Source organism: Bos indicus, chromosome 18 (assembly GCF_029378745.1).
Source record: "Bos indicus isolate NIAB-ARS_2022 breed Sahiwal x Tharparkar chromosome 18, NIAB-ARS_B.indTharparkar_mat_pri_1.0, whole genome shotgun sequence".
Lineage (NCBI taxonomy): Eukaryota > Metazoa > Chordata > Mammalia > Artiodactyla > Bovidae > Bos > Bos indicus.
In genome coordinates this window covers 41620080-41635648 of record NC_091777.1, presented here as the reverse complement: position 1 = coordinate 41635648, position 15569 = coordinate 41620080, and the positions used below count along the sequence as shown (strand labels likewise).

The 15569-nt window shown below is 47.5% G+C and overlaps 1 protein-coding gene across 7 annotated transcripts in view; it reads right to left on the bottom strand.

Annotated features, from left to right (window-relative positions):
• The window catches only part of ZNF536 (zinc finger protein 536), a 449550-nt gene that overhangs the window by 158057 nt on the left and 275924 nt on the right, over positions 1-15569 (bottom strand). For 6 of the 7 annotated variants that reach the window (XM_070770889.1, XM_070770887.1, XM_070770888.1 and 3 more), the window contains 2 exons: positions 11239-11391; positions 2939-2992 (listed from right to left, as the gene is read on the bottom strand). In XM_070770889.1, the coding sequence (XP_070626990.1) occupies positions 2939-2992; positions 11239-11391 (207 nt within the window). The remainder of the gene's footprint in view (positions 1-2938; positions 2993-11238; positions 11392-15569) is intronic. The other variant, XM_070770891.1, reaches the window with a different exon arrangement.

Sequence of the window (15569 nt, the reverse complement as noted above, 5' to 3'; positions counted from 1 at the left end):
AGTCCCCCAGATAAATGCTCCAGAGTGAGTTCCATGGGATAAACCCACAAACTAGATATCTTGCTTCAAAAATGAACACAAACCCAGTTTTACTTTCTTTATAATCCCTAATGTGTAATAACCACTATTGCCCTCTGCCTTGAAGCCTTTCCTTGGCTCTCCTGGGCTTCATCATCACAAAGGGGACAAGGAAATGCTTCTGAGACCACTGCCAGCCCTGGCTGGGTGCGTTTCTGGCCAGCAGACCAGGAAGGGGGGGGGGGGGGTGTGAGCATATCCCCTGGGGAATCCTGGTCGCGCCAGGGATTTGTTTCTACTGCAAACATCCCAGCTGTTGCCCAGCCTCCCTGAGGGCACATTTCAGTATGCTCGGGAGGCAAACGTCTCACAACAGTGGCCTGGACTGTGTGGGAGAAACCATCAGCACATTCAGCGCTCTGAGGTGCAGTCAAGGTCCGCTCTGCAGCTTGCTTGACAGAAAAATGCCGAGTCCCATGCCGGGAGCCACTCCTTAGTCAGCGTCACCCCGTCTGGCCTGCACTAGGCTGGCTTTGACAAAGCCCCAGGCTTCTGCCAAGGGGCGGGTCAGTGGGCCACCCAGCCCTCTTCTACGGGCCGGGCTCTGTGCGAGGCTTGGAAAGGCGTTCTGTGCAGCCCTGTGGCCCAGGCAACCTCAGACCCTGCCAGCAGCTCTGTCCACTTGAATGATTGTCCACTTAGGCCCATAATGAGTCCAAATCTACTCGGGGGATCAGACAACTCGCCCTGGGCCTCCAGGGCAACATGAGCCCTCTGGTCACCTCCATGATGTTTGGGTTCAATATCTTTGCATCTGCTTGTTGAAGGAGCCACACACAGATGCTTTCAGAACCCAAAAGATGATATGTGAAAAAGTGAGGTAGGGGCCACCCCTCTCTCCTGGAGGGGAGCTGTCACCCAATGCCATCAGCAGCGAATACTAGGACCTCTGACTGTCTAAGGAATGTCTCACCTCCAGATTTCTACATGCAATATCCCAGTTATTAAATAATGGCATGCACTTAAACACTTTTTCAAGCCAAGGACCCTACTCTGCAGACTGCATCTGGTCTATGAAACTTGTGTCTGGGAAAAGCACGATGAGTGTTGAGCCCTTCACCCACTGAGGAAAGCAGGATAGACAGTGGGGGCGCCTTTCTGTGGGGAAACTTCTCACAATATGTTAAAGGAATAGGATGTGGTCCCAAACAATGCATTGCCAGAAAAGAAAGTTTTGCTAGAAAAGGCATAATAAATTTAAAAATCACCAGTTCATCATTTCATGGACTAGTGAAATTATTGGAACCATCTTACATTAAACCAGCTACCCACTGACACATGGCATAAGATGTATATTCAATTTTGGAATATCATTGATAACATCTCCAAGTCGTTGTATCATAAATTTTAAGAAATATACGACCAGTGGTTTAATTAGTTCACTGTACCTATTTTTACATGGTCATGTCTTTCATCATTCTGAGCCTCACTTTGCACTTGATATTCGAGGAAACTTCACTGTTCTGGGGAGTTATTCTGGAACTGTTCAGAGCAAGTTCCCTATAGCACTTTTCCAAAGATGACAGGGGGATTCATTTTATTCTCTTTGGAAATCCCTTTATCAAGCTTTTAAGAAGGGCTTCGTGTTTCTAACTTTTGTGTGTGTGTGTTAAACCCCAAAAGTGTCTTTGCTTTTAAGTTGGGTAACCGAATATTTTTCCGTATTTGCATCCTCTATTTGATATTTATTTAGTCTTTCTACATATCTTTACTTAGTTAATACCAGGAGAGATAAATATGGTGGTGCCTTTGCAGCGAAGCTTCAGTACATTAATATAAATTGTACACTAATTCCCCCAAAGCATATATATGTTGTAAACCTGAAGACTTTTCACACAGCTGCTTATTGCTAAACAGTGCCTTGTCCAGAAGGGGACAATCTGTGTCTCTAATTGCTGTCACTGAAGCCGAGATTCATTATGTGACTTTCCCATTAAAATGTGAGCATTAATTTGTATAATGAAATATCACCCACTGCAGTGTTCATTAGCCATGCCCTACTGTATACGGCACATTGTTAGCTACCTAGAAACTGTAGTTAATTTCACTAATGGATATTTCCCTACTTAGTGTTTGGTAGGAAATTTATACTGTAACATTACCTCTTAAACTTTTAAGGAAATTTAAATTCAATCAATTATTTTCAACAAAAGTTTGGGATGTCATTAAGGCAAGAAAAGCAAGGATGGGGGACTGTGGAGGAAGAAAATGGGCTTTTAGTTCATCTTAGAGAAACGATGGAATTTTAATTCAAAACAAAAAGAAAAAACGGAATCATGTCCTTTTGGGCAAGCGGGTCTTTTGTTTTTTCATCATTACGCAGGTGGCTGTCCCCCTCGAAGAACAACAAGTCACACTCTCCTTTTAGAAAAGGAAATGGGAAGCGCGCCCATTTTAACCAATCCTTTTTCTTGAACATTTATTCAAAGTGCTTTTATAAATGTTAAAACAGCCTGGTTACCTGGCCTAGACCAGGAAATACAGACGCATCAAAGGTAAGCGCTGTGTGTGCACATCAGGTGTAAGGCGCCTGGCTTAGGTGGCTGAACTTTCATCCCACCCACATCTGCATACCAGTCGGTGCTTAGTTGAAAGGCAATTTCCAGAAAGGCAGTGGGAGTTTATCTTCTCCATGAGGTCAGCATCTACGCCACCCCACCTTCCACGCTGGGACCAGGGCGCCTCCACCAGCCCCTGTGGCCATGCCCCTGCCTCACCACCTCCCTAAGCTCCTCGTGCGAAGGGTAAACGGAGGCAAGCCGGGTCAAGGGGGCCTCAGGCCAGGCTGAGTTAGGGGAGGGGAGGAGCCAGGGTGCACAGTACTTCCCTTTTAAATCGCCGAAAGGCTGCGTCAACACACCTTGTGGGTACAAGTCACCTCCTTTCCTCCCGCTGGTTATGGTGTGGACACACGCTGTCAAAGAAATGTTGCATTAATTCCCTAAAACAAGCCAAAAGTTCACCCAGAACAGTAAAAATAGCAGTACAGCACAGTGGTTAAAAGAATGGGATTCTAAACAAGGCAGGTCTGAATTACGGTCTGTAGTCAATGCTGGGCAACTCCGAGTGGGTAACCTCACGTCTCTGAGGCTCAGCTCCCTCCCTTGCAAGGGGGATGAGGAGGGGAGGAGACGTCGGGGTGGGATGGGAGGGGTTCCACCTGGTCTCCAAGGTGCTGTGAGGATTAAGGGGTGAATAACAATAATCCATGAGCAGTGAGCCGCACTTAGCACAGTGTTTGCTCATAGGAGTGCACAGAAAGTGATGAGGACAGTGACTACCCCTGTCGTTGTTGGATTACCCTCAGTGGCTGAATTTTTCTGCGGCAGTCGGTTGCTGTCATGCTGTGTAGACAGCCTCAGTCATGAAGCAAGAAAACCCCCAGGGTCTGCCTCTCCCCCAGGGGGGGCTCTCGCCCCCTCTCACCCCCTTCTCACCCCCACCGTTTCCTTCAGACCCATCAGGCAACGGACACTCATGCCTGGTGCCAAGAATGCAGGTGAGACCCGAGGAGGGCACCCTGTGCGTCCCACCCAGCTGCCGCATCATGGAGGAAGCACCCAGAAGGCTGGGCAGTGCTGGGCATGCCCCTTAGCCCACCCTGAGATCCCCAGAGAACCACTGCTGGCTTCCCTGTGCAAATCTAGTCCCATAAAGAGGTTCCCAACTCTGGGCCAGAGCCACACATGCAGCAAATCAAAACCAGATTAATAAACCACGCGCATACTTTGAGAGGGGACAAAAACTAATGAGATTTATTTTTAATTAGTCTCTGAACTTTAGTGCCTCCAAGTTTTCATGAGTGAGGTTGCTTAGCACATTTCTCGGTACTGGTCATTCCTGAGACAGCAGGCATCACCTTGGACACCCAACACACAGGTGGGCCAACACATGGGGTGTTATATCCTTCTGGGGCTTGTGGGGAACGCAACCCCTCCAGCCTTTCAGGAACTGATCAGTACCTGCCAATCTCCTGCACAAAACAGACACACTGGACCCCTCAGGGTATCCCCAAGGTGCTCCCTGGAGGAAGGGGAAGTGAGGAAATGGATGGAGTGCTTTTGGAGGCAGCTGTTAATGAAATGACAGGCTGGCCTCAGTCAAGGGCAACCTGGGGGCCTCCCTGCCTCCTGCTACATGGATGACTAAGTGTTTGCTGATGCATCTCTGCAATGGTTACTTTTATGCATCAACTCGATAGGGCCACAGGTTGCCCAAATGTTTGGTCAAACACTATTCTGGATGTGCCTGTGAGGGTATTTCTGGACGAGATTAACATTTGAAGTGTAGACTGAGAAAGAAGATTGCCTTCCCCAGTGTGGGGGCGGGGGGGGGGCGCCTTACCCAATCTGCTGAAGTCTTGAATAGAACAAATCTGAACAGGGAGCTCTCTCTTTGAGCTGGGAGGCTAGTCTTCTCCTGTCTTGGGACTCCATCTCAGACTAGGACTTAAACATCAGCCCTCTTGCTTTCCAAGCCTTTGGATTCAGATGGGAATTTACACCATCCCCTGTCCTGGGCCTCCAGCTGCTGGCTGCAGGTCATGGGGTGTTATATCCTTCTGGGGCTTGTGGGGAAGGCAGACCCCTCCAGCCTTTCAGGAACTGATCAGTACCTGCCAATCTCCTGCACAAAACAGACACACTGGACCCTTAATCAGCCTCCATAATCAAGTGAGCCAATTCCTTATAATAAAGATCTCTCTCTTTCTCTCTCTCTCTATATATAATGTATATAGATGTGATTATATACATATATATGTAGATATATATAGATATGTGTGTATATGCATATTGATGTGTATATTATGTATATAATCAATTGAGCCAATTCTTTATAACAAAGACCTCTCTCTATATATATATACATATTAGGTATACAGATGTATATATGTGTGTGTATATATATAGATATATATGTATATGTATATTGATGTATGTATGTATATAATCAAGTGAGCCAATTCCTTATAATAAAGACCTCTCTCTTTCTCTATATATATACATTCAGTTCAGTTCAGTCGCTCAGTCGTGTCCGACTCTTTGCGACCCCATGAATTGCAGCATGCCAGGCCTCCCTGTCCATCACCAACTCCCGGAGTTCACTCAAACTCACGTCCATCAAGTCGGTGATGCCATCCAGCCGTCTCATCTTCTGTCATCCCCTTCTCCCCTGCCCCCAATCCCTCCCAGCATCAGAGTCTTTTCCAATGAGTCAACTCTTCGCATGAGGTGGCCAAAGTACTGGAGTTTCAGCTTTAGCATCATTCCTTCCAAAGAACACTCAGGGCTGATCTCCTTCAGAATGGACTGGTTGGACCTCCTTGCAGTCCAAGGGACTCTCAAGAGTCTATTAGGTATAGGTATATAGACATATATATATACATACATACATATATATAAGGGTTTCCCTTGTGGCTCAGCTGGTAAAGAATCCACCCTCAATGTGGGAGACCTGGGTTTGATCCCTGGGTTAGGAAGATCCCCTGGAAAAGGCAAAGACTACCCACTCCAGTATTCTGGCTGGAGAATTCCATGGACTGTTTAGTCCATGGGGTCACACAGAGTCAGACACGACTGAGCGACTTTCACTTTCAGATATATATAGATAGGTGTGTATATGTATATTGATGTGTATATATGTATATAGGGCTTCTCCAGTGGCTCAGCGGTAAAGACTCTGCCTCCAGTGCAGGAGTCAGAGGAGATGCAGGTTCAATCCCTAGGTCAGGAAGATCTCCTGGAGGAGGGCACAGCAACCCACTCCAGTATTCTTGCCTGGAGAATCCCCATGGAAAGAGGAGCCTGGAGGGCTACAGTCCTTAAGAGTCGAAAAGAGTGGACATGACTGAAGCGACATAGCATGCACACTTAGCATGCAAACTTATGTATACTGATGTGTGTATATACATACGTATTTATTGTTGTTCAGTTGCTAAGACATATCTGACTCTTTGCGGTCACATAGACTGCAACATGCCAGGCTTCTCTGTCCTTCATTATGTCCCAGAATTTGTTCAAACTCATGTTCATTGAGTCGTTGATGCCAACCAACCATCTCATCCTCTGTCACCCCCTTCTCCTCCTGCCCTCTCTCTCTCTCTCTCTCTCTCTATATATATATATAAATAAGTGAAAGTGGAGAGTGAAAAAGTTGGCTTAAAGCTCAACATTCAGAAAACGAAGATCATGGCATCCGGTCCCACCACTTCATGGGAAATAAATGGGGAAACAGTGGAAACAGTGTCAGACTTTATTTTTCTGGGTTCCAAAATCACTACAGATGGTGACTGCAGCCATGAAATTAAAAGACACTTACTCCTTGGAAGGAAAGTTATGGCCAACCCAGATAGCATATTCAAAAGCGAGACATTACTTTGCCAACAAAGGTGCGTCTACTCAAGGCTATGGTTTTTCCTGTGGTCATGTATGGATGTGAGAGTTGGACTGTGAAGAAGGCTGAGCACCGAGGAATTGATGCTTTTGAACTGTGGTGTTGGAAAAGACTCTTGAGAGTCCCTTGGACTGCAAGAACATCCAACCAGTTCATTCTGAAGAAGATCAGCCCTAGGATTTCTTTGGAGGGAATGATGCTAAAGCTGAAACTCCAGTACTTTGGCCACCTCATGCGAAGACTTGATTCATTGGAAAAGACCCTGATGCTGGGAGGGATTGGGGGCAGGAGGAGAAGGGGACGACAGAGGATGAGATGGCTGGATGGCATCACTGACTCGATGGACGTGAGTCTGAGTGAACTCCGGGAGTTGGTGATGGATAGGGAGGCCTGGCGTGCCACGATTCATGGGGTCGCAAAGAGTTGGACACGACTGAGCGACTGATATGATCTGATATAAAAGGTCTTCCCTGGTGGCTCAGACAGTAAAGAATTTGCCTGCAATGCAGGAGAGAGACCTGGGTTCAATCAATCCCTGGGGGAGGAAATGGCAACCCACTCCAGTATTCTTGCCTGGAGAATCTCATGGACAGAGGAGCCTAGTGGGCTACAGTCCATATGGTTGCAAAGAGTCAGACACAACTGAAGTGACTTAGCATGCATGGACACACAAATATATATGTATATATGTGTATATGTTGCATAGATGTATATAGACGTGTATATGTATATATAAATGTATATGTATTAGATTGATGTGTCTACACATGTATATGTACACAGATGTGTCTATATAGATATAGATATATAGATACATATATATGTATATAGATTGTGTACAGCTGTTTCCCTGGAGAGCCCTAACCGACACAGTCTTTTTACTGTCTGGCTCTGAATTCCAGTCACCAGCAGTGTGCTCTAGTAGACAAATCAGACACGTCTAGTGATTTGGTCCTAATCAGCCAGGCTTTCAAACAGGAGAGGAGTTCCGCCTTCCCTAGGTGGAATCAGCAACCCACATCTTCCCTGCAGTAGCCAGAGTGGGGCAGCTGAGGATCTGAGGGTCCTCTGGGTGCTCCTCTCTGTTCCCCATAGATCTGGCTGGAGCTCAGCGGCAGCTGAAACGTTCTAGCTCCCTGCAGGCTCTCAGAGAAGGTGATGGCACCCCACTCCAGTACTCTTGCCTGGAAGGTCCCATGGGCGGAGGAGCCTGGTGGGCTGCAGTCCATGGGGTCGCAAAGAGTCAGACACGACTGAGCGACTTCACTTTCACTTTTCGCTTTCATGTATTGGAGAAGGAAATGGCAACCCACTCCAGTGTTCTTGCCTGGAGAATCCCAGGGACGGGGGAGCCTAGTGGGCTGCCATCTATGGGGTCGCACAGAGTCGAACACGACTGAAGCGACTTAGCAGCAGCAGGTTCTGCCCAGCCCCCAGGTGTTCAGAGCAACCTGACTGGTGCATCTGCTCAGAACCTCTCTAATAGACAGGTGTTGGAGAAGAAGAGCAGTAATTGAGCTAATGTAGCGGAGTTAAAAAAAGGAAAGTGTTTTTTTTTTTTTTAATCAGTTGATGTTATACGATCAAAACTTCCCACAGAGATGGGGTAGGACAGAAAGATACAGAGAATGTACCACCTCATATCCTGACCAATTAAAATATATTTATTACACATCAGAGTTTTAATGTGCTTATATGGGTTCATTATAAAAAAACTTCAAAAGATGGCATTTCGGAAAACAACTGTTCTATTTTGGAGACTGCTGTCCTCTGACCATGTCATCTGGAAACACAAAACCACAAAGAGAGAGGGGAAGGCAGCCCAGGACATCTCCACAACTGGGGCCCCTATTAACTCATTCATTAACAAACCACTTGATTTTGATTTTTAATTACTCGCGTAATCTACGCTTTTACATTGTCATAATGTTTGTTTACTTTGGTGATTTATAACATGTAACACTTTCTGTTCAAAAGCACAACTGTAAGCATTTTCCAACTTCTTTGTTCTTTGATAAAAAGGAAATTGATCTTTATCTGGTTACCATTCTGCCTTTCAAACCTGCAAATTCTGCTTCCAAGGAGGGCCGGTGTGATGTTTCCATGACTTCGTTCATTTTCAACCTTATTCTGGGAAGTTTCCAGAATGCCTCTGTCCACGGCCCTATGTCACTTCTCTCAATGTCACCAAAGACTGTTGGTCACAAACTTCAGAAGTTTATGAGGCAAAAGAAGCAGAAGTTTGGACAAATACAGTCTTCCTCAAACTTTTATACTTTCAAAAGCAGTATCCGTTTGTTTCTACTCAGGTTCAGCAAGACTTCTTTCTGCTGGCTTCAGTCCTAACTTACCAGGAAGATTCTCTGGCATTTCCACATAAACCACAGTCCAGCTGAGGGTGGGTGGGGGCCCCTGGGTCGGCAGAGCTCCTGGTTGGGAGACACCGCCTCTTTCCTTCCTGACCCACACTAACCCTGGCAGGGCCAGTCTCACCTGCAGTGAGCCATCACCTACCTGGGAAACCTGGCCCGGAGCCTGTATCTACATCACGAGAAAGGGCAGAACCACAGCACCTCCCTGGTCAGGTCTCTACACCCCTGTAGACAGCAGGACGGTGGATGCCCTGGTGGACTGTCTCCCACAGCCTGGCAGTCTGTGGGTCCCCCAGCCATAACACTGGGGACCCTAGATACAACCTGAGGAGGAAGGTGGACATTGGTGTGGTTGCAAAAGCTGTCTTGTCCTGAGCCCTTTCACTGGGATGAGTCCACTGAGAAGGGGACATGGGTGCCACTCTGAAGGTGAGGGCACAAGCCGGCAGGTGACCTATGTTACAGAGAAGTGCAAAGGCCCTGAGCTCCATCCCCACCCATGCATCTAGCACCTATAGGGTGGCTGCCACATGGTAGCTTCTGACCAGCTCGTGTGTGCAGGGGGTCTTTCTAGAAGGACCACAGTTTCCTAGGGAAGAGTCCAGGTTCCCCACTGCACTCATCCACTCCATGCTACCCAGCATAGAGCAGGCACTGAAGGAGAAGGGTCACTCACTTATTTGGTCTGTCATTCAAGCTCTCAAATAAATGCACTGCCTCTGCTAAGCTATAGCTCACTGGAAGGTACTCTTGCAGGCCTGGGATTCTATAGCAGAATATTACCACCCTCACATTCTACTTGGTGGAAGATAAACAACACATAAGGAAATGAACTGAACTGAACAAGATAATTTCACAAGGTGCTAAGTCGATGAAAAAAATAATGCAGGGGCACAAGGGATATTTCAGGCAGGGTAGTTAGGCATGGCCCCTCTCAAGAGATCACGTGAAGCTAAGCCCCCAGTTACACTTGGAGGAAGAACAGTCCAGGGGGAGGGGGCAGTAGGTGCAGAGGTCCTGCCGCAGAAGCAAGGCCTCTTGCACAGGAGGAACAGGAAGACGGCAGTGGGGTCACAGGGAGGTGATGAAGGTCAAGATGGTCGGATCCCATGGACCCCAGAGGGTGAGAGAGCCTGCTGCATCATCAGTGCATGTTAGGAGTCCTCTCTTGCCTTGGGGTGACCCCATGAGAGAAGTGCTCCAGGACAGGGAGGGACAGTGGTGATGCCAAGTGTACCCAGGCTGCATATAAAGATGGCAGCCCGTACCCACTGCCCATGACCACCTGTCCTCAGGACACTGGGTGGCAGGAAGACATGTGGGCATGGGTGAGGGTCCAGGTGAGGGCTCCCTGTCTTCCACAGCCTGCTGAACATGAGGCCTGTATGCACTAAATATCATGCACAACCCTGAGCTTTATTGATTCCTTGGGAAACAGACCACAATTATTTTTGAAAATAGATGGCATATTTGTCTATCCTCTGAAGCAGCTCATACTCCAATAGATAATGTGTCAGGAGAAAAATCAAAGAAAATGGAGGTGTCCATATCTCAGATAGATTTTTTTTCTGTATTGGCAATGTGCAAACAACTAGCAGAAAAGCGAACAAGAACCATGACCGAGGCTCGAGGCAGAGGAACCAAGAGAAGCCCTCACCGTGAGGGGCTCAGGCACTGCCAACACATGGGAGATGACAGCAGCAGTCCAGAGGCTCGGGTAAGAGCATCTCAATCCTTCTTTTGAGGAGACCCAACCATGGGGTCGCTATGAGTCGGATACGACTGAGCGACTTCACTTTCGCTTTTCACTTTCATGCATTGGAGAAGGAAATGGCAACCCACTCCAGTGTTCTTGCCTGGAGAATCCCAGGGACGGGGGAGCCTACTGGGCTGCCGTCTATGGGGTCACACAGAGTCGGACATGACTGAAGTGACTTAGCAGCAGCAATGGAGAGCTACCCATTCCCCTCATCATCTGTCCAAGTCCCAGGTGTGGGCGCGTAACCCCAAGGGGCCAGAAGCCAGCCTGCCTTCAAAGACCTCCTGCATGACCTGTATCTTTACAGTTGGAGCTGGGTTCTCGTCATCTGCACCTGAAAGATCCCTGGTCCAGATGAGGATGTAGGAGGTGCGACTTCAGTACAGCAGAAGGACACCATAAGCAAAACGTTTCCGTGCCTCGGACAAAGCGCCATCACCCAAACCTGGACCACGGGAGACCCACATCCACACGCCATGTGTCATTCAGGAGGGTGAGTGTGGGGCAGAGAACTAGGTTGTTAGGCTCAGTTCAGACCCAGACAGTGGTGCACAGACCGGCCCACTAGGCTAGACCTGGGACAGGAGCGCAGCAGCCTGGGACACCTCCTCCGAGCTGTGCACCCAGAGTTCTCACCTGTGTGTATCCTCAGGTGGACCTTTAGGTGATGGGATGTCCGGAAGGTTTTCCCACAGTATGGGCAGTCCTTCATGGCTGATCCTAGGCTCCTGTCACGAAGCAGTGCGGGCTGCTGGACGCCGGCCGATCTCCCAGCCTCCTCGCCAATGTCTGCAGCGGAGGAGAAACGTTCTCACATCACTTCAGCACATGTCAGAAGTTGTTCGCACCAAAACTGCTAACACCACACAAAGTTAAACATGTCAATACTACACCTGTCTATTTCATTCTTTAAATCTGACAGAATGCTGACAATTCATGTATTTTCTTGTTATTCTCTTAAATTATTTCATCTTTCCTATCATCATTTTAAGCAGCATATGGTACCTTTATATTGAACTGAATTAAACAAGAAAAGAAACAGCTGTGTCAGCAGCTGGTTTGATTTCTTCTTTTGCTTAGCTCCTATTAAGTATTTTTTTGCAAAAGTTTAAAAATGTTGGTGTTTGTTGAATTTGATTAATTTGTAATATGGACTAGCTGGAGAGTTTGCTATAGTATCGAAATCACATTTGCATTATATCAAGCAACAAATGGAAAAAAATGTGTTTCGGCTGAGTCCCTAAGACATGCAGACATACAGCTATTTTGGGATAGGAAAGAAAATTATCCCAAACTGATCATTTCTTCCTTGTAGAGTCTTGCCTCCATCGCTGGCTGGTGTAATCTCATGAAAGAGAGAAGAAAAAGTATGGAAATGTGGTTCCACAATTAGCCCATGATAAACATATAGTGACATATTCAAAGTCATGTGCAGAAACTCAGCTGCAAAACTCCCATAAACTTAGAGCACCACAGTTAAATCTTTGTGCAGTGACTTGAGAACTTCCTCTGTAAAGTATCAATACAAATTTTCCTTCCTGCTGTTATTTGTTATGTAACCCAAACCATTAGAAAACGGAATAAAATTTACATACGGCTGCCTTCTGCACAGAAATGATGGGACATAATAGTAAATAAAACTGTGAAAATATCTAGTGGTTGGAGGATATGTTATTGCAACACCCGAGGCCTGACATCACATTGCCAAGGAGGCGACATCAGGGGAGCGGGGTAGGAGCTGGGAATCTTGCCTCGAGAAGGGGAGGCACGCAAGCCTTCTCCTCTGGCCTCCCCACAGGGCTGGAGGCCACTGCCTGGCACAGAACCCAAGCCCCCAAGGCTGGCAGGGTCCTGGCCGCAGCTTCTGGCCCACCCTCCAGGCCTCGCGGTAGATTCACTATGAGAACAAGGGCACTTTCTGGGATAATAAGCAGACCTGCGAGTTCCGCAGAGAGCAAAATAAACAAGATTTGTACCTTCCAAGCAATGGAAAATGCAAATTGCTTTTATTCTTCAACATCCGTTCCTGGTGTTCTCTGCTCACAGCCAAAAGGGACAGACTTACAGGCCATGAACAAGGTGAAGGCAATCGCACTTAATTCTAATCTGGATGTTTGCTCGGAACAACCGTGGAACGCTTTGGCTTCAAGCATCCTCTGTGCATTCGGACTGTGTGCCGCCCTGGAAAGTTTCCTGGAAGGCTCGCTTTGACTCCTATTCTCCCCAACTCTTCTAACCACCCTTGGAAAAGAGTTGTTCAAAGGGTCTAATTGCCCAGCTCTTTTTCTCCTCAAAATGTTACGTGGGTAGGAGGGCTCTGTTCATCCACATCTAGAGCCCACCTGACCTACCACTAGCTTTGTGGTTTGTCCACAAGACTGTGGAAAGACTTCCAGAGATGGCTACGGATAAGGCCAAGCAGGCACAAAGGGGGCTCTCAAGATCACAGCAGACAAACGCCCCACATGCATTCATAGCAGGCAGCCCCACGTCCACAGGTCACATCCACGAGCACTGCCGCCACCGCTGTGTTAAAAGAACCAGTGTGCCAACAGTCCAGGAGGAAAATGGCCAGACAGCAGATGCCCATTCCAAGCCAACCACATCCTAGGTATAAACAACTGGTGGGCCAACTCTTACCCATCTCGCTGTACCCCCACAGCCACCCCAACACCAAACCTGTTGCAGTTGCCCTCCCAGCATAACTCAGTTTATCTTTTGTATGATCACGAGGTCAGCTTAAAATAACAATGAGCCTGATTAAATTTCTGCCCAACTGCTCCCTGCAATGGGGTTAAGATATCCTATTTAAGTTAGGATGTCACGAGCTGTCATTTGAATGATGAACAAAACTAAGTGCTGACTTCAGGACAGGAGGAGGCAGGTGTGGGCTTTTGACGCTGCATCCCTGCCCTTCCCCGTGTCCCACTATCAGCAGTCCAGCACCTCCCCTAGACCCTCCTCCATCGGAGCCTCTGGGGAACAGTCCAACAGAGGAGAATAGAGAGTGTGGGGAATGCATTTCCACTGCAGCTTTTGGTGAGCCCTGGCCCAGGGCATGCTATAGATAAATAGACAGATAAAGCCACCACCATGCGCTCCCACAGGCTTTACGGAAGGTGAGGATGAGCTGCGTCCCACTATATGTCACTCTAAGTGATGGCCTGTATCTGTTTTCCTTTTATCTTTCTATCTTGGATATGTGTGGCCCAATAAAAAGAATAAATTTGTAAGATAAACAGCTTTCTTTGCAGATTTAAGAGTCTAATTTTCACTTTACACAGAATTTTTTTTCCCCCCTTGGAGGGCCAGAAGGCCTATGGCGTTTACTCTTAGACTAATCCAAGTAGAAAAACAAACTTGAGTGAGGATGAAGGGGAATTGTGGGTGGTCCCAGGAAGTGTCCGGAGAGGCTGGAAGCCAAGTACCGTCAGTGATGGTGGAGGAAGGCCCACCCGGCGGCACACTCCCAGGGCCTGTGTGTGAGTCCCTGCCTATACATGGATGGGTACCGTTAAACAAGGTGTGTTAGACTAGGCCCCGCCCCACTGAGAACCCAAGAGGCTGGCTCAGAGGGGAAGATGAGGCTGTTCTCTTATTCCTTCTCTCCCCAGGGTGCAGAAGCACTAGCAGCTGTCTTTTTGCAAGACTCTGTGCCCCCACACAGCCAGCCAAGGACACATCCATGGTCCTGATTATGGACAGACCAGTCCTTCCCCAGCCCTCTAGGAAAGAGACGACAGAAGGGAAGCAGCATTATAAAAAAGACACGTGTGACCCTTTTTCAGGCCACATGTGGACTGCTTTTGTTTTGTTTTTTTATATATTCCGTTTTCTAAACTCTGCAGTCTCTCTTCTCTCTGATCAAACACTTGCTCTAAGTGTGCTGAGTGGAATGAAGCTGGGCATTTGAGGAGAGGTGGGCCTCAGACTCGCTGTCTGCTCCTCCTGCTCCGCTGTGAAAGCACCGCGGCCAGCTCCTCGAGGCTGGGGTGTCCCCAAGAGTGGGGACATCCGATTGCAGGCAACACAGCCTCAGCCTGAGTGTGCCCTGGGCCTCACAATATGGGGAAATAGCTGAGAAGTAGCTCCTGGGACCTCTGTTTCTTTTCCTGACCCCACTAAATAATATGCAATCTATTCTTCAGAAGTGGATATCTTACATAATGGCAGCAAATAATATTCCAGAGGAACACAGACTATACATGCAACCCTTCCCAAGTGTCAGCCTAAAACAGGTGAATTGTAGTAGATATCAAAAACTCTGCTTCCTCCTGTTCCTACAAGCTGGGAGTGTTTAGATAAAAAAGAAGACACAGATCCAATCATTTCAAGTTTTGTTTCAAGAATTTAGGCAGTTTCTCAAAAAATTAAAAATAGAACTACTATATGATCCATCAATTCTACCCCTGGGTGTATATCCAAAGGAAACAAAAACACTAATTGGAAAAAGATACATGTACCCCGATGTTCATTGTCTACAATGGCCAACGCACTGAGTGTCTATCAACGAATGAACCGATAGAGAAGACAAGGGGTGTGTGTGTGTGCTAAGTTGCTTCAGCCATGTCCGAATCTTTGTGACGCAATGTAATGTATAGCCCGCCAGGAATATACATTGCCTGGAATTCTCCAGGCAAGAATACTGGAGTGGGTTGCCACGCCCTCCTCCAGGGGACCTTCCCAACCCAGGGATCAAACCTGGATCTCCTGCATTGCAGGCAGATTCTTTACTGCTGAGCCAGTGGGGAAGCCTGTAGGGTTTATACAGGTATATGTGGGCTCCCCAGGTGGCACTAGTGGTAAAGTACCCATACACACACATTGGAGGAAGGAATGGCAACCCACGGCAGTATCCTTGCCTGGGAAACCCATAGACAGAGAAGCTACAGTCCACAGAGTCCCCAAATAATCAGGCATGACGTAGCGACTAAACAACAAAATACACACGCAGTGTTCCCCTACTC